This window comes from Palaemon carinicauda, chromosome 2 (assembly GCF_036898095.1).
Source record: "Palaemon carinicauda isolate YSFRI2023 chromosome 2, ASM3689809v2, whole genome shotgun sequence".
Lineage (NCBI taxonomy): Eukaryota > Metazoa > Arthropoda > Malacostraca > Decapoda > Palaemonidae > Palaemon > Palaemon carinicauda.
In genome coordinates this window covers 58068603-58096116 of record NC_090726.1, presented here as the reverse complement: position 1 = coordinate 58096116, position 27514 = coordinate 58068603, and the positions used below count along the sequence as shown (strand labels likewise).

At 41.4% G+C, this 27514-nt stretch overlaps 1 protein-coding gene across 1 annotated transcript in view; it reads left to right on the top strand.

Moving 5' to 3' along the window:
* Atu (Another transcription unit) overlaps positions 1-27268 on the top strand; it is a 63394-nt gene extending 36126 nt beyond the window's left edge. The window contains exons 4-11 of the mRNA XM_068356080.1: positions 1591-1651; positions 9898-9983; positions 10440-10621; positions 10879-11081; positions 11862-12024; positions 19379-19594; positions 20340-20523; positions 25811-27268. Coding sequence (XP_068212181.1) covers positions 1591-1651; positions 9898-9983; positions 10440-10621; positions 10879-11081; positions 11862-12024; positions 19379-19594; positions 20340-20523; positions 25811-26310 — 1595 coding nt within the window. The 3' untranslated portion in view covers positions 26311-27268. The remainder of the gene's footprint in view (positions 1-1590; positions 1652-9897; positions 9984-10439; positions 10622-10878; positions 11082-11861; positions 12025-19378; positions 19595-20339; positions 20524-25810) is intronic.
* Positions 27269-27514: the final 246 nt, after the last annotated feature.

Here is a 27514-nt window from a genome sequence, read left to right as displayed (position 1 = left end):
ATAAGCTTGCGTTGGTTCCAGTATCCTCTGATTGTCCTCAAAGGACCACTAAGGATGAACTGCTTATGCCTCGACGATTAACTCCTCCATCCAGATCATCTGTTACTCTGTCCACTGAGAAGTTTGAGATATAATCTTAAACGCACTGCAGCAACTTGTCCCCGACTGGCAGTCCTCTTTTTCAGTACGGGTAGAATTAAGAGGAAGGTCACCATGAATACCATCTCTTCCTTGATTCATAAAGGTATAGACTCGGCACTGAGTCCTGACCCTCCTCCAGCTCGACAACCTAGAGATCCCGATGTTAAGGGCATCAGTACGTCCCTGGCCTTCAAACATAACTTTTTTTTATCCAGGTATTTCAAACAGGCATGTGGAAGGTTCAGACGACCTTCACTGGTCATTACCTGCAAGACGTGGCCCACAGGAGCCTCACTACGTTTTTTATCGGTCATGTGATGGCTGCACAACAAGTGGTTTAAGAGTACCTCAGGGTCCTTGTTGAACAATTTGCAGATGGTTGAAGTCATTGGTTACCCAGGTTAGTCTGGGATGAATGAATAAGAATGATTGGTCTTTCCTTTTCTTCATCTTCCCCTCTCTTGGGGAACAGCACCAAGGGTCTCTCTGCAAGCTGGCCTCATCTGTCTGCTGGTAAGTATTATTTCCCTTGAGTAGCCTAGTATAGATTTTATACTTGTACACATCCCCAATGCTTCCTGCGAGGTAAGCATTGAAAACGTTTATGTGTAAATTAGTTATTTCTATTGTTAAAAACTCGAAATATGCTCACCTAGATGTTCATATGCTATCTCTCACAACCACTTAGGTTGCTTAGGCTGCTATCAATACTCCATTTATATATTATTTTAGCTAGGTGTCAAGGTTTTCCCCTAGCTACAGTCTAATAGTGTTCAGAGAAAACCTGGGTCAATGATCAAGCCAGTGGTTGGAATTACCACCCTCCCAAGGGTGAGTCATCCCTATCAATAGCGTAAGATTTGTTAGTGCAGAAACAAATTACAAATTTGGAAATAATTTGTATTTTTCTTAACTAATACAAACCAGTAGCTATTTAGCTTATTATACAAATTGTCCTGCCAACACCTGTCCCCCGATAAGTCCTGCTTTCAATAAAAAAGTGATGTAGTTCACTGACTTGTGAGTGGATATAGGTGGCTGGGTACCTCCCAGCCACCCCCTACCCTCGCTATTATAGTGGTTGGGTAGGGTTGCCACCTCGCATTAAAAGTCTTAATGGTTAACTTTCCAGCTTTGCCAAAAGATAATCCCTTTAAAGGGCTATAGGTTTGTATTAGTTATGAAAAATACAAATGATTTCCAAATTTGTCATTTCACTCTGCAGCTACAGCACATTTGACATAAACTAGGCTTGACAAATGCATCAAGACAAACGTTTTCCAAAGCATTTTGTATTGTTAGGTTAAATCATGCTGTTCTGGTTGTGATGAATGACATTGTAGCCTTCTGTCTAATACCTTTTACAAAGCATTATGATACGGTACCGCTAATAAGCCATATAAACTCATGAAACAAAAAATTCTTCATAATTTTTGTTTTATTTTACAGGGGTCAAAGAGGCAGGCTCAAGGAAAGGTTCTGACGATGACAGCGATGTAGAGATTGGAAGGTAAATAAAGTCTGTTTTTTATAGTGCCAAAATAACAGCCCCAGTTGTATTTTTTCAATGTCTTAGTTTTTAGTTACTTTAATGTCCATTCCTGTATTGGCTGTAACACATTAGAATCCAAATTACTGGTGTTAGTAGCTGTTTCATAAATTGTAGATGATAGGCATCTTAGGATTGCACATATTTGGCTTGTATTTTGTATGTGTTTATGTAATGTTTCTTTATATCGACAGAGGTTAATCTAGTGTGACAAAAATTAAGACTACATGCAAGAACATTGCCCGGGAGAATGTTTAGATTTTTTCCAGTTTCTTGGCAGGGTTTGTGGAGTATGCTCATTATGTCAGACTGCCTCCTGCATAGAATTTAGATATAAAAAAAGTCTTTTGTTCTGATACTCCATACAAACCCTTTTGGCTCTTTATAGGGAATATACTTTCGGAAAAATTGGAATCTGGCCATAAGACTTTTAGTGAGGTATAACTACCTACTGCTAGTTAACAGGGATGTAGCAGGGGATAGTACCGGCCACCCCACTCACACACACACACACACCTGTGATACACCGTCACTTTTGCTTTTGCCTCTGTGGAGTGCAGACATAGTCTCCCTTTACTTTTAACACTACAAACGAGCTCTTGACTTTCATGCTTTTTCTCTTTCAGGTGTGCTTGTGTTTTTACAGATATCGTCATGCAGGTTTTTCCTGGTCGTGAAGGTCGGCAATGTGAGCACCTTCATGTCCATCCTTGACACCCATCCCCATTCCCTTTGTCCGGCTTGCAGAGGTCACTTTTGTGAGTAGGACTCACCTTGTTTTGATTGGAAGTGGCCATCCTCGCAGTGGGTGAGGTTTAAAAGACCGTGGAAGAAGTCCAAAAAGGATTCTTCTTTAGGCTCTTCCTCGAAGGTGAAGAAACCCCGACTTCTTTCTCCATCGTTTTGATCTCTCCACGTTGACTCTGACCGCTCCCACTCCGGAGAACGATCGGGTAAGAGTGATGGCCGCTTGACCCCAAGACGACCCTTCGGTTAGAGGACACCGTTGCTTCCCCTGGCAAAGCGGTGCTGCCCTCCGCTGAAGGGGAGTCTGTCCATTGACGATGTTTGTGAACTCTGGCCCTACTTAGAGATTTCAGGTCCCCCTTTGAAGGAACAGCTTTTGGAGATAATTCAGTTGGCGGCACAAAGGAAGCGTACACTTGCCTTTTCCGAGGTGGACCTTGGTCTGCCTCTCTGACATTCTAAAGGTAATGCACCGGCAGAGTCTCTCATGCGTGTAACTGTAACCACCACCTCATCTGCTTGTTCGCCCATTGTTCATATCGCTTCACCGTATGAACGAGCAAGTGCAGACTATTGCTCCTTGGAGTTACCAGTGAGGTGAGCCAAATGCGATGAAACTAGAGTCTGATGTTGGTCAGTTTCATCATCTCGCAGATTATGATGCATTCCCTCAGCCCGAGTACGCTCAGCGAGTTGAGAATATGCAGAGTATGATGCAGTAAGCTTCTCTCAGTGGTGAGTACCTCTCTCATTTGCGAGTGAGACTTGCCTCATCTGAGTGTTCGCTTGTGCTGGGTGTTTCTGAAACGAGTGATTCGTCGATGCCTCTTTTAAGCCCTTCAGAGTATTGCGCTTCGCAGCAAGAAAACGGGGTGGTTCGGAGATTGTGTTCAGTCCCACCCCCTGCTCCTCCACCCAACAGAACGTACCAAGTTTTGTTAAGCCAGGACTTTCTGGCCTTGCACACGGGGTTTCCTTTCCTCTGGGGAACGAACCCACATTGCTGCTATTCGTGCATGCACACAGGATTTCACCATCCTTTTGTGATTCCTAATGCTAGACTGCTTAAGGCTGCTCACCAAGATCCTGCTGGATCATTGGTGAGTGTTCAAGCTTTGCCACATGTAGCTTCGGCTCATGGGCAATTAGTCCCTAGTCTAGCGAGAGAGTCGTGCACGTTGTTGTGCACCCATCCGCCAAATTAGGTGTGAAGGCGAGCTTATCTCATTAACGAAGGTCTAGAGCGATACCTTTGGTTCGCATTTGCAGTCTCATAGTGAGCTGATTGCAAACTCTACTTGGGTAGCATGTGCACACACTGCTTCAGCAGCGCTAGTTTGTGGACAAGGGAATGCTATCCGAAGATTAACTGTTCACCCAGAAGGGAAAGCGCATGCACGAACTGCGAGACAAGCCACTTCATTCTGCGGGTGTTCATTCATTTACAAAGGATACCCGATGGGTCCTTGACTTGGTCAAGGCAGTCTAGCAAGTGGTTACCGGTCCTGACCAGGTACCACCAGTTGGTCAAGCACCTCTGGTTGTACCCAATACCGCAATGCGGGTACTCCTCGACTACCTCTTGAGGTATGAGACTCCTCAGGGATGGTCAGTCCTTCCTCCGACCTGAGACGTAGGAGCTCTATCTCGAGATGTGCTCCTTTGCCTTTGTGTTTCTCCTCCTCTTTTGCTACAACGGTCATCAAGATACAGGTATTAGAAATATCTAGACTCCAAGGCTATGAACATCGGCATAGACCCGGAGTGGAAGAAACTGTATATTATTCCAGTCATTCCACAGAAGAGAAGGAGAAAATAAAGGCAAGGAACGCCTCCTCCTGGGGACACGCTACAACCCAGAACTTACAGAGGTTCGAGATTGCCGTGGGATATCTTGTTCATGGATGATTATCGATTACAGTATCTCCAATGGAGACTATCTAAATCGAACCCTCTGCCTCACCGTCGGTAATGGTAGCTCCCCCTCCTCACACACTGGGAGGCCACCAGGCCGATGCTGGCTAGGAGTAGGAATCCGTCCTCTCTTCTCACTGTCTTTACTCGACCACAAAAGAGGAAGGATATTAAGACTACCTATGAACTGGGCTCCAAAAGCTGAAGCCCCAAGCAATGAGAAGGGCATTGCTAGTTCAGTTTCAATCTTAAGAAGATCAGAGGAAAGAGTCTCTCCCAACCCTGAGGTCCCAGGCCCCTGCTAGATAGATCTGTTGGTAACAACTACGACCCACCCCGAGCTTCTATGGGTGCAAGCTCATGGGTAGATGATCCTCCTGATGATGGCTCAGGTCATGAAAATATGCTGCCTAAATCCACCCCAGTCCTAAGATCTCGGTCTTAGAACAAATAGAGTCACACCACTCCTTTGGATGAGTACTTTCCTGTATAAGAACAATTAATCCCTTGGGAGATCCAATGTTAGTTACCCTCGGATGGAAAGGATTCTGTCCCAAATCTCTACGACACTCCTAGACCCACAATGACTAGCGTAGCTTTGATCTGGTTTGGTGGTGGGGGTAGGGGTGGGGGGGGGGGGTTTAAGGGTGCCAAGAAGAGGGCTTATGCACAGATTGCAGGAGGCTCCCGGTCCCTTCGGGTGGGGAGGCTCATCTCGGCTACTTCCTCCATCGTACGTGTGGCAGAGAAAGTATTATGAGATTGTGGATAATGTCCCTTCTCTTCTGCCATTAGACCCAGCAATCCTTTTGCTAACACAGAGTACAACTCTTGAAAGACTGGCAGCACTACCGGTGACGCTCTCAGTAATGGACGCTGCAAACATTGAGAGAGTTGCAAAGTTTTCAATACAAACCACATCTGGTTGGACTCATTTGAATACCTCTTCAGCAACAAGGATTTTTCCAAACACACAAGGGAGGCAATGTCCATCTTTTTGCTCTCTGGTACCAGGACAGTTAAGTTCTTGTCACACTACAGGGTCAACCAGTGGTCCAGCTGGGTTTCAAAATTCCAAAGGCAGTTGGAGAGCTCAAGCTGTGCAATGCACTGATGGAGGTTCCTTCTCTTTAACAATGAGGACATTGATACAGTTGCTGAATGCTGAAGGAAGGAGAGCCAAGATTCCTTTCTCCATTGGGTAATGTCATCACGATCTTATGCCTTGGCACCTCCAGCGCAGAGACCATCTCCAGTAAAGCGTCAAGGGCTCATGAAGGGTGCCAATGCCCCCAAGCACACCAACAAGAAGCCCTCTCCTGCCAAAACGGCACGGGGCAGAGGAGGTAAACGTGGATGATCCCGCTAGAGGGGTCATTCCTCCTGCCCGTCCATTGGTGGGAGGATACATACAGAGGCAGTGGCAGGGGTAGTAGGCACATGGAGCCAAACCTTGGACGGTCTCCGTACTCCTAGCAGGATACCACTTAATGTTCACTCTCTCTCCCTCCTTTGACTCGTCACCCAGTGACATCATGTTTCTATGAGAGGTGATGCACAAAGGAACAGGCCCTTCAAGCCGAAGTCCAGACCATACTAGAAAAGGGCACTCTCCAAGAGGTCCTAGATGGGTTTCCAGGCTTCTACAGTCGACTGTTTCTTGTAGAGAAGGCGTCTGGAGGTCGGAGACCAGTCATCAACCTCTCCCTAAACAAGTTTGTCCAACAAACTCCGTTCAAGATGGAGACGGTGGACACGGTCAGGCCGTAAGGTCCAAGGACTTCATGATAACATTAGATCTAAAAGATGCATACAGTACTTCCAGATCCCAGTCCATCCATCATCAAGGATGTACCTAAGAGTCATTTTAAACGATCAGTTATACTATTTCAAAGTGCTGTGTTCGGCCTGTCCACAGCACCTCAGGTGTTCACAAGGTTGTTCTCCCTAGTGTCAAACTGGGCATACAAGAATGGCATTCGTCTATCTAGATGTCTAGACCATTGGCTGATACTAGTAGACTCGGCAGCAACCCTTCTCTGACAATGAGACAGGCTTCTCAAGTTTTGCCATGATCTGGGGATTGTGGTAAGTCATGAGAAATCCATCCTGCATCCATCTCAAAAACTGATATACATCAGGATGCACATAGACACCCAACTAGACAAAGTCTTTCTATCCAAAAGCAGAATAGAAAGATTGAAGAGAGCAGCACGCCCCTTCCTGTTGTAAGACTGACTACCAGCCCATCAGTGGCTTCGCCTTTTAGGCCACCTGACCTCCTTGGAGCTTCTAGTGACTAATGGCTGTCTTTGCATCCTTTCTGTCCAGTGCCAGCCGAAGTCCGTTTGGCCTCAGCCCAAGTAACCCCTGAACCTTTGGGTTCAATTGAAGCCTGAGCAAAAGAGAGACCTGAGGTGGTAGGTACCAGATACCAACCTCCTCAGGAGAGTAAATCTCTCTCTGCTCCCAGAATTGATGCTCTTCACAGATGCATAAAAAAAAAGGGGCAGCTACTGTGTTGCAGCACACGGCCTCTGGACTGTTGTCTGAGTCCAAGCGACAATACCATATAGACCTCGAAATGAGGGTAGCCTTTTTGGCCCTCCAGCAATTCCAACAGCTCTTTCAGGACACTGTGGTGTTGATGATCGTCAACACCACGGTAGGGGCATATATAAACAATCAGGGAAGTACCTTTTCACAGCATCTTTGCCTTCTAGCTGTAGAAATACTCATATGGACAGAAGACAACTTGGTAGCTCTATCAAGCCGTTTCTTCACGGGCAAAAGAAACGTTCTGGCAGACAATCTGAGCTGAGCGACTCGGATAATTGGCTCCAAGTGGTCTTTGAATTGTCAGATAGCCTGCAAAGTCTTGACTTTGTGGAGTTTGCCGACAGTAGACCAGTTCATGACATCTCTCAATCGGAAAATTCCAACATACTGCTCACCAGTACCAGATCCCCAAGCACTTTTGCAAGATGCTTTCCAACACCAGTGGGACAACTTGGTCGTCTAATGCGTTCCCCCCCTTCTGCCTAGTAAGGAGGTTACTGAACAAGGTGAGTGCATCCGAAGACCTGTTGATAACCCTCATAGCTTAGATGTGGCAACATACAGATTGGTGGCCGGACCCTCTGCATCCGCTCACAAAGGTGTTGAGGGAGCTTTGTCCACTTCCCTATCTACTCAGTCAACCACACATAAAGATTTACCACAAAGCTGTAGTGTCCCTTCGACTTCACGCCTGGAAGTCATCCAGCATCTCCTCACGAAGAAAGGCTTTCCGCACAAGTTAGACTTCCAGCCTGGAACATAGATTGTGTAATATGATCCCTGAAAGGAACACCTTATGAGCCACTGCGTCAGTCAGCAGACCGTGACCTGACACCTTAGACAGTCTTCCTGCTCGCTCTCGCCTCTGCTAAAAGAGTTGGCGAATTACATGGTATTTCTTTTGATGTTGCCCAGTCAAGCGGATGGGGACAATAGAGATTTACCACAAAGCTGTAGCATCCCATCGACTTCATGCCTGGAAGTCATCCAGCATCTCCTCTCGAAGAAAGGCTTTCCGCACAAGTTAGACTTCCAGCCTGGAACATAGTTTGCGTACTATGATCCCTGAAAGGAGCGCCTTATGAACCACTGCGTCAGTCAACAGACCGTGACCTAACACCTTAGACAGTCTTCCTGCTCGCTCTCACCTCTGCTAAAAGAGTCGGCGCGTTGCATGATATTTCTTACGTTGTTGCCCATTCAAGGGGACGAGGACAAGTAATTCTTAGCTTTGTCCCTGCATCTGTTGCCTATACTTAAAATCCAGCTGTGGTGGATCTTATATTTGGGCCCTTCCAGATTGAGTCTCCTATCTGTAATGGATGACTCAGATTAACTGTTACTGTGTCCCATGAGCCCTCTGAGGAGTTACCTCAAACGAACCACAAAAGCTCGCACGCATGTTAACAAAATGTTTGTTAGTATGGGCAGGGTAAAAAGGAGAGGCACAAGGTATATGATCTCTTCATAGTTTTGCAAAGTAATAGATCGTGCCTTGAATCCTGGCTCTCCCCCTGCAAGGACGTAAACTCAGAGCTCATGATGTTAGGGGCATCAGCATGTCCCTATTATTATTATTATTATTATTACTATCCAAGCTACAACTCTAGTTGGAAAAGCAAGATGCTATAAGCCCAGGGGCTCCAACAGGGAAAAATAGCCCAGTGAGGAAAGGAAATAAGGAAATAAATAAATGAAGAGAACAAATTAACAATAAATCATTCTAAAATAAGTAACGTCAAAACAGACATGTCATATATAAACTATTAACAACATCAAAAACAAATATGTCATAAATAAACTAGCATTTAAAAAGAACTACTCTGAGGCACAGGTACTTGAAGCGGGTGTTTGGAAACATAAGATGACCTTCCCAGCCCACTACCTGCAAAAAATAACCCATGCGAACCTGGATACCTTCTCCATTGTTCCTGTGGTGGCTGCACATCATGTGGTCTACACACCTCAAGCTCCCTTATGGAACAATTGCAGTCAGTTGAGGGCAGATATTACCCAGGATTAGTGTGGGATGAATGATAGTGTGACTGGCCTCTTCTTTCTTCACCTTACCCTCTCTTGGGGTACAGCACCTTCGGTACGTTACAAGCTGGCCTCCTCTGTTTGTAGGTATGAACCATTTCCCTCGTGTAACCTGATATATGAAATATATTTATTTTGTTCCCATCCTCTCAGCAAGGTGGGAATCGGGCAGTGTTTAAGGTTAAGTCAGAGAAGTTTTTCTACAATAATTCTTTCCTGGACAAGCCACGATGCTTAGTTCTCACTCAATCACACTGATTGCCCAAGCCATTAACTCTTGCATATACTGTATGCGAGAATTTAGCGAGGTGTCAGGGTGTTCCTCTAGTAAGCTCATGCGAAGCACGGAGACGCACCCTACACCCCAGGTCAAAAGCCAGCCAGATGGTTAGGACTTCAACCCACCTAAGGGTGAGTCTTCCTTATAAAGAGCAAAAGGGTTTGTATGGAGTGTTGGAACTGGTAACAAATTTAAAAGCAATTTTTATTTTTCCTAACGATACAAACCTTGAGCTCTTTATGTAGATTTGTCCTACCATCACCTATTCCCTGCAGTTCCTACCTGCAATCAAAAGTGACAGTATATCAGAGTTGTGTGTGTGTGTGTGTGTGTGTGTCGGTACTATTGTTGCCAACTAGCGGTAGGTGGTTATACCTCGCTAAAAGTCTTATGGCTATTTTCCAGCTTTGACAAAATTATGTTTCCCATAAAGAGCTCAAGATTTGTATCCTTAGAAAAATACAAATTACTGTACTTCCAAATTTGTAAATTGAACATAAAGGTAGCCCTTGGCTTATGTGACCATTTGGTTCCAAATGCAACCACAGATGTTAGTGAAAAATAAATTCCTAGAGTATCCCACCTGAAAAATAAAGAAAGTTAGAAGAGGGTGTAGATTACATTTTCATTTATTATTATTATTAATCTTGTATTATTTGCCTAATAGGAAACGAAAGAGAGCAGTAATGAGTGACGACTCTGATGATGAAGATGCTAAGAAGGCCAGGTCTGATGAAGATGAGGAGATGGATGGTAAGAGTGAAGATTTGTTAGTTTATCTACTGTAACTCTTATGTACATAACCCATGTATTGAAAAATATGCCTTTAAGGGAAAGGAATGGTAAATAGGGCAAAGTTTGTTATATTTTGTCCTAAGGAAATTATATTAATCTAGCATTTAAAAGCTGTAATTTGAAAGGGGGTACAGGAGACTTTGAATCATAGTCAAGAATCAAGAAATGTATAGTACAGTACAGTACAGTATTTGACATTCAAGTTATACGTAAGAAATGGATCAAAGGCTACTTTTCTCAGAACCGTAAGAGATTTCTCTCAAGGGTAGGTTCTAGTCAGAGTAGAGCTGAAGATTGATTTTAAGATAAACAGTGAAATATGTATTATTTCCTAACAATGGAGAGGAAAATCATTTTTCAAAACACTGAATTGAATTATGGGGTCTAGTAAAGTGATACAATTCTTTTTTTCAGCTGGAGATTTGTTTGGAGATGCTGATGATATCAGTGATGATGAAGATGACAAGAAGAAGGAAAGTGATGAAGATCGAAGACGGTCACGATCCCGGTCACGCTCTCGCTCTCGATCCAGGTCCCGATCTCGATCCCGTTCTCGGTCTGGAACTCCTCGGACACCTAGACCTGTTATTCCGGAGGTAAGAATAAAACCTGTTTTCTATAGTTCTCCTATGGTTTGTTTTTCATCCTGTTGCCAACTGTGTTTGGGAAGTACAGTTTTTGCTGAATTACAGGGCATTACTGTAGTTACAAGTATTGTATTTACTATAAGGGCAGTATTGATATACTCTTGAATGATTACATTGAGTGTATAATTCCTGAAATCTCTGGGTATTTCTTGTTTTTTTTTTTGAGTAGTGTGGATTTTTTTTTTTACAATGTCCTATCTATCTAGGATGAAGAAAAGGAAGATGAAGGTCCACCACCAGAGACTAGGATAGATGCAGAAATTCCTAAAATCAACACTGACTTGGGACGTGATATGCACTTCGTAAAATTGCCCAACTTTTTGTCTGTTGAAACCAGACCCTTTGATCCAGAGCTTTATGAAGATGAGATAGACGATGAAGAAACCCTAGATGAAGAAGGTCGTGCCAGGTAATATGCCTGAAATACATTTCATCTAATAAATTTGTAGTACAGTATAACTTACTCAACAGAAAGAGCCTTGTGTGCAATATACTGTACTTGCTCAACCATAAAACACAAATGTTTCTTTTCTCTAGTGTATCATACTTAAATCCCCCTTTTATTTATTTATCTCATAACTGCACTTGCCTTTATTTTTACTTGGCACCTGAGTTTGTGGTTTGGGAAGGCAACATTTTTTATGAGACTGATAAACAAGGAAATAGTGACATATTGTCAAGAAGTTCTTAGAAGTAATGGCCTCCTAAGTTATATTGTAAAATGTGTTGTGGTGTAACTTTGCAAGCAAGGTAAAGTAAATTCAAGTTGTTATTGAGAGCAAAGTTATTATTTAGATCAGTCCCTATTGAAGAATGATTTGCTATTAAGTATTTCATCGCCAAAGCTGTAGTTACTTGGGGGATCTTGCTTCTTACTGGTTTGCCTTGTGCAGCACTTTGTTCCCTGTATTAAAATTTTTTCATCATGCATTCTTTCAGCTGTGCTTCCTTGTGTAATTACTGTATTTATTTTACCATACATTTGTAAAATAATTTCTTGTCACAACTTTTAATGTTTGAAGAATACAATAGATGCTTCATACCAGCTTTACAAGCACACAGAAATATTGCCATGCAATGTAGTTCATGTGTAATAATTAATGTTAGGTAATTTGGAGCACTATCTTATCATGAAAATTAAAGTAGCATACCTTCATTAGAATAATTACTAAAATCTACGATTTTCCAGGTTGAAGCTTAAGGTAGAAAACACTATAAGGTGGCGGATAAATTTCGACAAAGAAGGCAATGCTATTCGTGAGAGTAATTCAAAGCTTGTCAGGTGGTCTGATGGTTCAATGTCCTTGCATCTTGGTGCTGAAATTTTCGACGTATATAAGCAGCCTTTGCAGGTATGTATTTTGTTCTGTTGAGCTTTCTACATACATAGTAAGCTAGTCTCTTGAAGTCATTCTTAATTGAAAACGTTTTTGGCGTCATGCCTATGATAAGGTTAGTATCACTGGTCAGTTGAACAGAAATTTAAGGCTCTGTTACAGTGCCAAAAAACTTCACTGGTTAGCCACATTGGTATGAATTTGGTTCTTAAGCTAAAAGTTTTGTATCTATTCATGGTCCTAATTACTCTAGTTTTCTGTATAGGGGTTCTTTCCCTGTTAGAACCCTTGGGCCTTGTAGTATTCTGCTTTCCAACTAAGAGTTGCAACCTGACCTTTTAATGTTTGTAATTGTAACAGTGATAATGATAATGATACAGTACACTTATGATGATGATAATCTGTGGTTTTGCAGTGTGTTGCAAAGACAGGATAAAGAGGGTGTTTTAGTGTATGGAGTTTGTGTTTATGTTGCATCTTTTTTGGGTGTTTATTTCCAATTTCATTATGAAATTTAGGTTGAGGTAATTAACTACAAGGAGCGCAAACAGATACAAAATAACCTGAATTGTCTGTCATAAAACATTATTTTTGTTATCAAGAAAAAGTCATTGTTAGTCGTACAGATTCAGGCTCTTTTGTACAGTCTCTGTACCTCAGATAATCATGAGTTATGTCATCAGTGGCTATATGTACTGATTTACTGTAGACATGGTATTAGCAACAGTGCTAGAACAAGCCCTGTAAACAGAAACTTTTGATAACTCCTTAATTTGTGTAAGGGTCTGGGATAAAGTATCAGTAAAGTCGAGTTTAAACTAGTCTCGTATGGAAATATGTTTAGAACTGATGATAGACACCATTCATGACAGTTTAGAAGAATATTGACTGCTCCCATGAACTATTTTACTCTTGTAAACCAAGAATAGTTCTCCATCATGAGAACGGAAGCTTAATTCCACAAGTCAATTACAAATTCTTGCTCTTTCTCCTTTTTTCCTGCCTCTTGTTTGGGATATGCACATGTGGAACAAGCCTTCAGAAAAGTAAATACTAGTATCTATATGAAAAAGGGGAACACCTATAAAAAATAAAATACATACAGGTGAAAATATTTTGTGAATATGAGTTGGCAAGTAGATAAATATTCTATATACATACACAAGTAATAGCTGGTAAGTTTATTACACTTTTTTTGCTATAACATCTTTAATACTACCAAGAGTATGTTCCATAGTTTTATAGTAAAGGCCTGAAGAATCTCTGGTATTGGACAGTATGACTCTGTACCTCACAAAAATGTGGGTGCTTAAACTTAGCAAAGCAACTAGCGCTTGCTAATTTGAAGGGCTAAGACAGAAAAGATAATAAAAACTTCTTGGAAGTAGTGATGTTTAAATTGTTTTTAGAAGAGGTTTAAGCAGATGAGAAGACTAGTTAGAAATCTGTACTATACATTTTTTTTTTATTGTGGATTTTGTTAATTGATGATCTTATTACGCACAATTTTTCAATATTAATCTTACCCGATGATCATGTAGCTGCAACTCTGTTGCCCGACAGAAAAAACCTACGGTCGGGATACGCCAGCGATCGCTATACAGGTGGGGGTGTACAACAACAGCGCCATCTGTCGAGTAGGTACTCAGGTACTTCTTGTCAACAAGAACCAATTTTTCCTCTGTCGTGCCACCGGCAAGACCTACTTGATACGCTGTTGTTTCTGGAGTTGATTTCACGCTTTTTGGTGATGTATTCTCTCTAGATATTAGCTTTCGCTGTACAGGAGTTATTATCATTACCTTATCAAGCTTTTTTGATTAGTTTTGGATTATTTGTTGACGACTTGGATAGATTTTGGATTCCCCCCTTGGCTAATTCAAGATGTCTGACCATACTCAAGTCCCCAAGTACAGGCAGTGTAGCGCTAGGGACTGTTCTAGGCGTCTTCCGAAGGCCTCTATAGATCCTCACACCGTTTGTTCCAATTGTAGGGGTAAATCCTGTCAATTGGAAGATCGATGTGAGGAATGCGCTGGGCTTTCGGAATTCGATTTTAATGAATTCCTTAAGAATGCACGTAGGCTAGAGAAGGATAGGATCAGGAGGAGTTCGTCTCGCTCTTTTGATTTTTCCTCTCCCCATGCCCCTCAACCTATTCCTTCCCCTGTAGTGGTGACTCCCGACCCTTCTACTAGCTCTCAGCAACCCTCGATGGCGGACATGATGCGTGCCATTCAGGCTCTTGGTGACAGAGTGGAGTCATTAGCTAATGACCGCAATCAACTCTTGGCCGATGTCAAAGAGTTGAAGGAGAATAGTGCAGTGGGAAGTGTAGTGAGTGCAAGTGCGGTGAAAAGTGTCAGTGTCAGTGTTACGCATGAGGGTGCATCTGTTCGTGCCAGTCGTCCTCCCAGTCCGGGACCTCTTGCAAGCTCCCAAGCCCAGGGGAGAAGCAATGTCGAAGGACCAAAGGGTTCGACAGGCCTTGATCAGCGTACAGATGTACCCTCAGTGGTTGCGGACGTATCTTGCAGAGATCGTCCCATCCACAAACAGACGAGTGAGCCCATTCATTCCTCGTCTGTGGAAGAAGTTTCTCGGCAGAAACGCTGGACCAAGGTCTCACGACCTCTCAAGCGCAAGGTCCCTTCCGAGCGAGTCCAACGGCCCAGGTGTAGCCACTGGGTCAGTTCGGACTCGCCGCAGTCTTCCGAAGACTGCACACCTCCCAAGAGAGGTAGAATGGTTCCGCAGCAGGCAATCACTCCGTCTGTTGCCGCACCAACCACTGTAGACCCTAAGTGGTCTATGCTGCAGTCTATGCAGACTCAGCTAGCTTCATTCATGCAGGAGTATCGTGCTGAGAAGGTTGACACTGCACCTGTTAACCTACAACCTGCCACGGTTGTGCGCTCAGCAGACACTGCGGCTGCCTGCTCCCACACTCCGGCTGTGAGAGCTCCACCACCGATGCGCAGTCGACCCTGCCAGACGCATGTTGACGTTAGCCGACGTGCGGCACCCTCCGTTGACATGCGTGAGCTACCGCATCAGCAGTGGGAAGGTGCTGTCAAGCTGCCGTGTTTTGACGCAATGCGGCAGTCTCCGCAACCCACGGCAGTCCCCACCACGCACCATCACTCCGCTTTTGTTGTTGCCAGCTCTCAGACTGACCAGCAGCGGCATGATGTTGGATCCAGTGCAGCTACGCATGCACCCGTGCTGCCGGATTCAGCCGTTCAGCTTTCTTCTCCTCCTTTGCCGCTTCCTCCTCAGCATTCGGATGAAGGAGTCTCTGATGACGACGAAGCTGCGCATTTGGACGATCAACACTCCGACATAGAAGAACCCAAGACTACGCCTCCCTCCTTAGACTTTAGGAAAGTCCTTGCCCTGTTTAGGGAGTTGTATCCGGACCAGTTTGTGTCTGCAACCCTGCGCTCACCTCCCTCTGAGTTCGCTTTAGGCATGCAGTCAGCAGCTCCTGCCTTTACGAAGCTTGTACTCGCGCGCTCATCCAAGAGAGCTTTAAGGGTACTGGGAGAGTGGTTGCAGTCCAAGAAGCAACTTGGGAAGACATCCTTCATCTTTGCACCGACCAAGCTTGCTTCCAAATCTAGCGGCTGGTATGCCACGGGAGAAGATCCCGGATTGGGAGTTCCTGCCTCTGCCCAGGGCGACTTCTCAAGTCTGGTAGACTCTCCCCGCAGACTGGCTATGAGACTCTCCAAGATTTGCTGGACCTTTTCGGAATCGACCTCTCTCCCAGGTACAGAGAGGAGGACAAGAGGCTAGCTTTACAGCAAGAGGTGTCTCTCTTGCTACAAAAGGGAGCGGTAGTCATAGTCCGGGACCATCAATCCCCGGGCTTCTACAACCGTCTCTTCTTAGTAGCGAAGAAGACAGGAGGGTGGAGACCGGTGCTGGACGTCAGTGCTCTAAATGCTTTTGTCACCAAGCAGACGTTCACCATGGAGACGACGAAGTCAGTGCTAGCATCGGTCAGGAAGGAAGACTGGATGGTCTCGTTGGACCTAAAGGACGCGTACTTTCACGTCCCCGTCCATCCAGACTCCCAACCTTTCCTAAGGTTCGTCTTTGGAAAGGTCGTTTACCAGTTCCAAGCCCTGTGCTTTGGCCTAAGCACGGCACCTCTAGTGTTTACCAAACTGATGAGGAATATTGCCAAATTCCTGCATTTGGCAGACATCAGAGCCTCCCTCTATTTGGACGACTGGCTTTTAAGAGCTCCGTCAAGTCGTCGCTGTCTGGAGAATCTCAAATGGACTATGGATCTGACCAAGGAATTGGGTCTCCTGGTCAATATAGAAAAGTCTCAACTCGTCCCATCCCAAACTTTAGTCTATCTAGGTATGGAGATTCAGAGTCAAGCTTTTCGGGCTTTTCCGTCGGCCCCCAGAATCAGTCAAGCCCAAGAATGCATCCAGAGCATGCTGAAAAGGAACCGATGTTCAGTCAGACAGTGGATGAGTCTAATAGGGACGCTTTCATCGCTGGACCAGTTCATCGCGTTAGGGAGACTCCACCTCCGACCCCTTCAGTATCATCTAGCTGCTCACTGGAGAAAGGACATGACGCTAGAAGCGGTCTCAGTTCCTATATCCGAAGAGATGAAGTCTGCACTGACTTGGTGGAAGAACAGCATTCTTCTCAAGGAAGGTCTACCACTGGCTGTTCAGACCCCCGACCACCTTCTCTTCTCGGACGCATCGGACACGGGCTGGGGTGCGACACTGGACGGTCGGGAATGCTCGGGCACGTGGAATCCGGATCAAAGAGCACTTCACATCAACTGCAAGGAGCTACTGGCAGTTCATCTGGCCTTGAGAAGCTTGAAGTCCCTCCTTCTAGGCAAGGTGGTGGAGGTGAACTCCGACAACACTACAGCCTTGGCGTACATCTCCAAGCAAGGAGGGACTCATTCGAGGAAGTTGTTCGAGATCGCAAGGGACCTCCTCACCTGGTCAAGAGATCGAAAGATATCGCTTGTAACGAGGTTCATTCAAGGCGACATGAATGTCATGGCAGACCGCCTCAGCCGGAAGGGTCAGGTCATCCCTACAGAGTGGACCCTTCACAAGAATGTTTGCAGCAGACTATGGGCCCTGTGGGGTCAGCCCACCATAGATCTGTTCGCTACCTCGATGACCAAGAGGCTCCCAAATTATTGCTCACCGATTCCGGACCCAGCAGCAGTTCACGTAGATGCCTTTCTTCTGGATTGGTCCCATCTAGACCTGTATGCGTTCCCCCCGTTCAAGATTGTCAACAAGGTACTGCAGAAGTTCGCCTCTCACGAAGGGACACGGTTGACGTTGGTTGCTCCCCTCTGGCCCGCGAGAGAATGGTTCACCGAGGTACTGCAATGGCTAGTAGACGTTCCCAGGACTCTTCCTCTAAGAGTGGACCTTCTGCGTCAGCCGCACGTAAAGAAGGTACACCCAAGCCTCCACGCTCTTCGTCTGACTGCCTTCAGACTATCGAAAGACTCTCAAGAGCTAGAGGCTTTTCGAAGGAGGCAGCCAGAGCGATTGCCAGAGCAAGGACATCCACTCTCAAGGTCTACCAGTCAAAATGGGAAGTCTTCCGAAGCTGGTGCAAGGCGAATTCAGTTTCCTCAACCAGTACCTCTGTAACGCAGATAGCCGACTTCCTTTTACACCTAAGGAATGTAAGATCCGTATCAGCTCCTACGATCAAAGGTTACAGAAGCATGTTGGCAGCAGTCTTCCGCCACAGAGGCTTAGATCTTTCCACCAACAAAGATCTACAGGACCTCCTTAAGTCTTTTGAGACCTCAAAGGAGCATCGGTTAGCCACACCAGGTTGGAACTTAGACGTGGTTTTAAGGTTCCTGATGTCAGCAAGGTTCGAACCGCTTCAATCAGCCTCTTTTAAAGATCTCACTTTGAAGACTCTTTTCCTCGTTTGCTTAGCAACAGCTAAAAGAGTCAGTGAGATACACGCCTTCAGCAGGAACATAGGTTTTACATCTGAAACGGCTACATGTTCCTTACAGCTTGGTTTTTTAGCTAAAAACGAGCTCCCTTCTCGTCCTTGGCCCAAATCGTTCGAGATTCCAAGCCTGTCCAGTTTGGTTGGAAATGAACAAGAGAGAGTACTATGCCCAGTAAGAGCTCTTAAGTACTATTTAAGACGTACAAAGCCATTACGAGGACAATCAGAAGCTTTATGGTGTTCTATTAAGAAACCTTCTTTACCGATGTCGAAGAACGCAGTTTCTTATTACATCAGACTTTTGATTAGAGAAGCCCATTCTCATCTGAATGAGGAAGACCATGCTTTGCTGAAGGTAAGGACACATGAAGTTAGAGCTGTCGCTACTTCAGTGGCCTTCAAACAGAACCGTTCTCTGCAGAGTGTAATGGATGCAACCTATTGGAGAAGCAAGTCAGTGTTCGCATCATTTTACCTTAAAGATGTCCAGTCTCTTTACGAGAACTGCTACACCCTGGGACCATTCGTAGCAGCGAGTGCAGTAGTAGGTGAGGGTTCAACCACTACATTCCCATAATCCCATAACCTTTTTTAATCTTTCTCTTGAAATGCTTTTTATTGTTGTTTTTGGGTTGTACGGAAGGCTAAGAAGCCTTTCGCATCCTGGTTGATTTGGCGGGTGGTCAAATTCTTTCTTGAGAAGCGCCTAGATTAGAGGTTGTGATGAGGTCCTTTAGTATGGGTTGCAGCCCTTCATACTTCAGCACCTAGGAGTCGCTCAGCATCCTAAGAGGATCGCGAGGCTCAGTAAGGAAGACGTACTTAAAAAGGCAGAGTAATGGTTCAAGTCGACTTCCTTACCAGGTACTTATTTATTTTATGTTTGTTATTTTGAATAACTGCTAAAATGAAATACGGGATACTTAGCTTCTAATGTTAACATGTATGCTGGTCTCCACCCACCCCCCTGGGTGTGAATCAGCTACATGATCATCGGGTAAGATTAATATTGAAAAATGTTATTTTCCTTAGTAAAATAAATTTTTGAATATACTTACCCGATGATCATGAATTTAAGGACCCTCCCTTCCTCCCCATAGAGACCCAGTGGACCGAGGAGAAAATTGGTTCTTGTTGACAAGAAGTACCTGAGTACCTACTCGACAGATGGCGCTGTTGTTGTACACTCCCACCTGTATAGCGATCGCTGGCGTATCCCGACCGTAGGTTTTTTCTGTCGGGCAACAGAGTTGCAGCTACATGATCATCGGGTAAGTATATTCAAAAATTTATTTTACTAAGGAAAATAACATTTTTACCTAACAAGAATTAAAAATCGTAAATTAGTTTTACTTATTGCCTAATACTTTACCTTTTTGCATTGCAGGGTGACCACAATCATTTGTTTATTAGGCAAGGCACTGGACTTCAAGGTCAAGCTGTCTTCCGTACAAAACTGACCTTCCGTCCACATTCAACAGACTCATTCACACATCGTAAGATGACCCTTTCCTTGGCTGATCGATCATCAAAGGCTGCTGGTGTCAAAGTGTTATCTGCTGTTACGCGTGATCCTGAATCCTCCCGGGTGGAGAGTATTAGGGTAAGAAGTATTTGCATGTTTTTTTTTTTCCTCATATATAGTTTCTTTTGCTAAGTTTTTTTATATTTTGTGAGCATATGTATGTTAGTAATGTTTGGTTGAACAGTTTCAGAAAATAGAAGAGTATACTGGTATATCCTTACTGTAAATAAGTACTGCATATCGGATATATAAGATAAGATGATGGAGGCAGTATGCATCATCACAACTGTACCATTAAATAAGACAAAAACATTGCATTATGATAAAATTTGCAGGGGAAATATGTTACCTAAAATGGAAACTTTAGGAAACTTTCTTAAAGATTTAGAGATATCATTAAATGAGGAGGGCTTCGTAAACACAGCTCAGTGTCAGTCAGTACCATCTTTGAATTAATGAGTGAAAGCGTCAGCAACTGCATTAACTTTCAAATGTATACTTTTTATAGTTAATTTCTGAATACAGTGAATGTTTTATGTCATCAACATTCATCCACAATGCAAACTTTGGTGTCATGCTCTTACTATTTTATATTACATTCTCATGATTCACCCATCAGTCTTGTAAAGAATATGATAGGTTTGTATCTTCCATAACTATACTGGAGAGCAATAGTATAAAACAATAAAGTGAGATGGGCTATACAGTAGGTAATAGTTAGGCTTGATATTATTAGAAGGTGCAAAGAAATGAGGATGCTGTGTTTCATATCTTGATATACTTTTTTTTGGAATATTTAATCAATTATATCTGTAACCTATAGAGAGATGAAGATCGTCTCCGAGCTTCAATGAGGCGTGAGGTAAAACAGAAACGTGTGAGAGAGAAAGCATCGAGCCAAGGGTTGTCAGCAAATTATTTGGAGCCTGATGCATATGAAGATGAAGATGAAGGTGGAATCTCATTATCAGCCATCAAGAATAAGTTCAAGAATAAGAAACAAAACGGTTAGTAATTGATTCTTTTGTATGGTTTTTAGGAAGTACTTAACATTGTTAGTATGTTGTTTCAGAACTTAAAAGTAGTGGGATTCTTTCAATGAAAAAAGTTTTATGTATTTTTCTATAGAAATCTATAAAGACTATTTTTATGTTTGTAAGCAGTGATTTGTGGTACTGTAAAGTATATTAATGTTATTTGTATCTCATTAGCCAAGTTGTCTTTCCAGACCATTTTTGTTTATCATCAAGATTTAGATAATATGTAACATCATTAAAGAAGATTTAGATTTTCTTTTTGGTACTGAAAGTGGTAGTATTTATGTGCCTTGTTGGGCTACTTTTTGCCTTTTATATTATTATTTTATTACCAGCCAAGCTACAACTCTATTGGGAAAAGCAAGGTGCCATAAGGCCAAGGGCTCTAACAGGGATAAATAGCCCAGTGAGGAAAGGAAACTAAGAAATAAACTATATGGAAAATTGAAGTAAAATAATAAAACACATTAAAAAATTAAAACAGATAATTCATATATAGACTATGAAAAGACACTGTCCAACTTAAAAACATTTGCAGCAAGTTTGAACTTTTGAAGTTCTGCTGATTCAACTACACAATTAGGAAGATCGTTCCACTTGATCACTGCTGGAATCTTCTAGAATACTGTGTAGTATTGAGCCTCATGATGGAGAAGACCTGACTATTAGAATTAATTGTATGCCTAGTATTACGAACAGGATGGACCTGTCCAGGAAGATGTGAATTTAAAGGATGGTCAGAATTATGAAAAATTTTATGCAACAGGCATAATGAACTAATTAAACGACAGTGCCCAAGATTAATATCTAGATCAATACCTTTGAACAAGAGCTATGGATAATAACTGAAAGTATCCTAAGCAGTAAAGGTTTCACAGACTATTATAAATTGTTCAGTATTAAGTAGTAAAGATCACTTAAGTTAAAACTACTGTATCAGCAATACGTTAGTAAGTCACTAAAATTTAATGTAATCAAGATTCATGATATTCATGTTTATATAATTTCTTGATATAATCAATAATTTTCATTAAGATACAGTATTATGTTACATTGAGATCCTCATAGCCTTCCACCTTCTGTACGCTCTAACTTGATATTCTTACAGACAGCCATTGACATTTCGAACATGATCTGGCCCTTCCAGAGAGCCACTGTACTTTTTGTTTCCATACATTTCTTGTATGTTATTAATTATTCCTCTCCCTTTAATATTTGCAGAAACCAGCTGTATAGTTTTAAGTCCCTGATCACCTCATCTCTTTTATTTATCATTTATGTTTTCCCAGCATATTGTTGCCATGAAATTCAAAAAAATTATCACAAAATTACACAAGGGTTTATTTAAAGGTGAATATTTCGCCATTACCAATGTTTTAAATCATTAGTTCTTCCCTCTTCTGGGTAGACCTGAAGTGAGTTCTCTCCTCTCTCTTGTTCCACGGAACTTCAATTAGGTTCAGGTCCTCTATTATTATTATTTTTTCTTTCTTTCTTTCTTTCCCCCCATGACTTTGTGGCCATTCCTGTAGGGGTTTGTCCAGCCACTGCCAAATCTACAGTACTGATTTTCTTTTACTTATGTTTATCCTTCCTTCTCATTACATTTCCAAAGGTGAGAATTGGTGCAAGGCATTATTTAAAAGTTGAACACCCAAAATGAGAAAAAGAAAAAGGTACATGGAAAGCAATAGGTAGAAAACAATGTAGCTGGGAACTGAAGGGATTTATCTGATTTTAGTCACTGTTCGTGTGTATTCAAGTAATATCAACTGAAAAACTTTTGAAAGGGTATTCTTGTAGGGTATTTATGAACTTTAAACCTACAATATTACCTTTATATAAAACCATCACTAGAAAGATCTAACCCGTTATTGGGTACTGTCCAACCTCTATTATAACCGTAGTGTAACTGCAGGATCTAATTCCAGTGCAGCATGGCTTCCTAGGACCCAGTGCTGGATCTTATTGTCCTAAATTCTAAATAAAAAACAATCCACTAAATGCATAGGGTTCAGAAATCTATGGTACCAAATTTAAGGGTATATACAGTAGGTAGACAAGACTGACCTTGGGATTTAGAATTTTTTTTTAATGAATACAATATTGTTGTAGATTACAAATTGAGACTGCAGTATTTGCAAATACCATCAAAATAGTATTAAGGCTAAGTGTTGTTTATTGATAATATCCTACATGGTAATGATAATATCTGATTGCATTATTATCATTACTATTATTGTTACGAATTATTATGACTATCACTTAAATAGGACCTCAAGAGTAGGTTATGGTTCTTGGAAAAGTGAATGAAACAATTTCAAACTGTTCTTCATTTTTCTCTTCAGATTTGCTTAAGCGTAAGTCTGCTTACGAAGTTCCTGTCTCATAGCTATTCCAGCTTTACAATTAACCTTTTCATTTTGCCTAATAATAAGTTCTGTGATCTTTATTTCTCCTTTTTTCCTCCTGAATTTCTTCTAACATACACCCTTCTGGGTATTATTGCAATAACCCCTTTAATTCTAATTCTTATTTCTCAGCCTGCTACCCTTGTAAGTATTACTAAGTAATTCCATCAGCCTTCTCCAGATTCCTATTTTAGAGCTTTCTACTCGCATTTTTTTTTACTACCGCATTCATTATTGGTATTGTATTATAATTTTTTTATTGCCTTAATCATCAGTATTACTTTTATTTTTGTTTAAATTTTCAGTTTTATTCTTAAATCAGACCTTATGGGTAGCATGTTGTTTTTGGAAAGGTGGGTGAGCAGATAGTTCCATGTTGTTCTTCCTTTTAACTTAGTTGTTCTTAAGATCAATTCAAACAATTCAGTTTTTATTAGCTTTTATTTTCTTTTACCTGATTACAAGTCTTCTGTGCTCTTGAATTTTTTTTAAGTGATACATTATACTTTTGATAATTTCTCAATAACTGTTCTAAGTCTTACATCTCAGCCTGCTACCTTTATTATTAACTCTTGGTAATTCCATCATCTCCGGATTCTTATTCTACAACTTTCTAGTAACAATTTTTGGTTGCCTTAGTTGACCATGTTACTATTGCATAAAATGCCACATCCCACATGTAGCTGTGTCAGATTGATTTCCTACCAAGGAGCCAAATAAGGATTTCCAAATGAACATGGGTTACACTTTGATGATAACCTTTGAAGCACTGTCTGAGTACTACATACACCAGCAGGGTCAGGATATCATAACATCAACATGCAGCTTAATATGGAATAAAAAAAATATAGTACTTGAAATATTTGAAGTTCATGAATCTTGTGGAAAATTCTGTAAATAATTCTTTGTATTTCTTCTAATTACTAGTTTGAATTTAACTATGACAGTACTTTATTATCGTTATATAGGTTTATTAAATTTCTTATAATTCTTTCATAGCCTATACAGTATATTGTATATTCTTAAAATATTTTGAAGTCAAATGGGGCAAGAAATAACAGTGATTTGCACAAATTATTATTATTATTATTACTTGCTAAGCTACAACGCTAGTTGGAAAAGCAGGATGCTATAAGTCCAGGGGCTCCAACAGGGAAAATAGCCCAGTGAGGAAAGGAAACAAGGAAAGATAAAATATTTTAAGAACTTTAACAACATTAAGATTAATAGATAAATATTTCCTGTATAAACAATAAAAAAATTTAACAAAACAAGAGGCAGAGAAATAAGATAGAATAGTGTACCCGATGTGTATCCTCAAACAAGAGAACTCTAACCCTAGACAGTGGAAGACCATGGTACAGAGGCTATGGCACTACTCAAGACTAGAGAACAATGGTTTGATTTTGGTTTGTCCTCCTAGAAGAGCTGCTTACCATAGCTAAAGAGTCTCTTCTACCTTTACCTAGAGGAAAGTAGCCACTGAACAATTACAGTGCAGTAACTCCTTAGGTGAAGAAGAATTGTTGTTAATCTCAGTGTTGTCAGGTGTATGAGGACATAGGAGAATATGTAAGAATAGGCCAGACTAATCGATGTATGTGTAGGCAAAGGAAAAATGAACCGTAACCAGAGAGAAGGATCCAATTTACTACTGTCTGTCCAGTCAAAGGACCCCATAACTCTCTAGAGATAGTATCACAACGGGTGGCTGGTGCCATGGCCAACCTACTACCTATAAAGGATTGTTAATGATGAAAGTGATATGTGCAGACAGAATATTAACAGAGAGAAAATTAGTGTAAGACAGTCAGGTGATTGTATCCCTCAAAGTTAATTCTGTTAATAGGAATCCAGTAACCTAACTGATTACTGTAAACCTGCTAGTATGTTGAGTATTTACTCTACTATTTTCTAACAAACAAAGAGAAGCTTGTGGTTTACGTTTGTGTCACCCAGCTGAATGATTGCAATTCTTCATGGAACCTTTTCCTAAAGGTTCAATTGCCAAACCATCCCCCTGGAACACGTCCTAGCTGAAGGCCTGGTAATATACATATAGACGGGGATATAGTAGGAGATTTAGTTTGCTGGTAGAGATTAGGGTCACTGGCAGCAGTAAGCCAACATATCTTTACAGTCACCATACTTGTGCATGGCCATCACCTTGGCTTCACTATATCTGGAGCTAGGATTGATAAGGATATCAAGGAATGCAACATCCAACTATACTGAGCTGGAGCTGAAGCAGAGCAGGGTAAGGAGGATTGCAGTGGCAGTAAACAATAAAATATAAATTCAAAGAATTAGTAGCTTGAAGGTAATGAGGCATCAATGCCACCGATGATTACAAAGAAAAAGCAAGATCGCTTGATTGGGTAAGATAGAGTAATCCTACAGACAATGGACAGAAATTGTAAGAAAATAAGAATCAAAGATCATTTTTAAAGAAATGTAAATAAAAGTTCAGCAAGGGACAGCAAATTGCCTCACTAATCTTTTCTTTAAGTTCTATTCTGTTTCTTAGAATCATCCTTACTCAAAAACGTGTTGTTATTAAAAGCAGTTTTACTTTTGTCTATGGCAATCTCCTTTCCTTTTCTTTCATTCCTACTAATCATAACTTACACTGCATTGTTTCCAAATTCACATTTTCATGAAATTATCCATTTCAGCTTTTAGGATCATCTGCACTGCTGGCTGCCGAATGCTCTGCGCATTAACTTACACTGATAAAGGTCCTAATATCTTAAAATGCTCATTATTTCTAACCAGCTACTTGTTACCATACTGTATTTTTCCTGATTTCTCTTTAATGTATTATCAAGGAATTATATGTTTTGCAGATCGTGCGCCAATCTATTCTTCTGATGAAGAGTCTGACATTGAAACAGGCAAGGCCAAGAGGTTAGAGAGGGCCAAACATGCCATCAAAGATTCGGATGATGAATCCGGGAGTGGAAGCGAATCTGAAAAGGAAAGTGTTAGCGGAAAGAGCAGGAGTCGAAGTAGAAGTGGCAGCAGAAGCAAGAGCAGGAGCCGAAGTCGAAGCGGTAGTAGGAGTCGTGGTAGCAGAAGTCAAAGTCGAAGTAAAAGTAGGAGTACCAGCAGGAGTAAGAGTAGAAGCGCAAGCAGAAGCAAGAGCAGATCACCAAGTAAGAGTCGCAGTAGGAGCCGATCTGGGAGTAGAAGTAAATCAGGGAGCAGAAGTCGAAGCAGGAGTAAAAGTAGGAGTAAGTCTCCTAGTAGGAGTAGGAGTAGGAGTAGGAGTGGGAGCCGAAGTAAGAGCGGAAGTGGTAGTGATAGTGGTGGAAAGTCATCTGGCTCTGAAAGTGACAGTGATTAGTTTAGATCTTCTCTTACAAAAATTATATTGTTAAATTTACAGTATGATTATTTGGATTTATAGTACTGTATATTTGGGAATTGCACTAAACATAACCATAACCAATTTTAGTCTATTTTGGAAAGTTCTTGGTTACTTTTCTCCTGTTTCTTGATATAAGAAAGGTCATATTAGGGTTGAGAACTAGTTTAAGGTAAGCTTGTATGCATCTGGTAAGTAAACAGTGTGATTGAGTTTCGCAGAGCTTTCCAACTATGTCGTAAATCCAACATTTTTAAAGAAAAGGGAAGTGCTTTTCTGTAGATTGTGACAGATTTGATATGTGAAAAAGTTCTTCTTTGAAATCATGTCCTTTTAGCACATAGTGATGAATGGCTGATACTCGTATATGTGAGGCTTTTTTTTTCAGTCTTGGAAAACTTAAGATGTATGATGAATATAGAATGTTTGGTGTTGACATATAGTATGTAGCAAAAGTGATGCAGTTATTTTTTGTTGAAATAGTGTAAATAGATTACATCCGATAACTAGGGATAAAGGAGCTGAAGAAAAGCATTTCAAGTAAGTAATGCTGAAAATAGTTTTTTAGGCTAATTTTAGAATACTGCAGTAAAAGAGAAAAAGTGTACTCCCCTCTCAAATTTAGTGGAACCATGAGAGTAAAGTATAAGTTGCATATTTATTGTCCCTATTTTTCCTTAATAAGACTATTTTTCCTTAATAAGATTGTTTACTCGGGTGCTTATGATTTTAGTTAGTTTTCCCATGAATTAAGAATATTTCACAGAGCACTTATTGCAGGACATTTTGTAATAAATAAAATTAACAATCATATATGACGAAATTCAGCAATTGAACAATTGTGAATTTACAATATAAATATTTAGGCTGTTAGATATTTACTTGATTGTGTAATATACCAAGAACTAAAATGAAATAATAAAAATTTAATATCTGGTTTGCTTTTTTAATAACATGTCACTGGTGTGAATACCAAACTGTCTTGTTGGTAATGATTTAATTGTAGAATATTCAGTTTGTCATTTCCATGTAAGATGAAGGTTAAATTGATATAGATAAAGCAAAAGGTGTAAGTCTGTTCAGAAAATTTTTTGCAGAATTGAATTGATAGGAATAATTTTTGATGGCATAAAGACATTGGTGGCAACAACAAATATTGATACAGGTATCATTTATCAGTTCA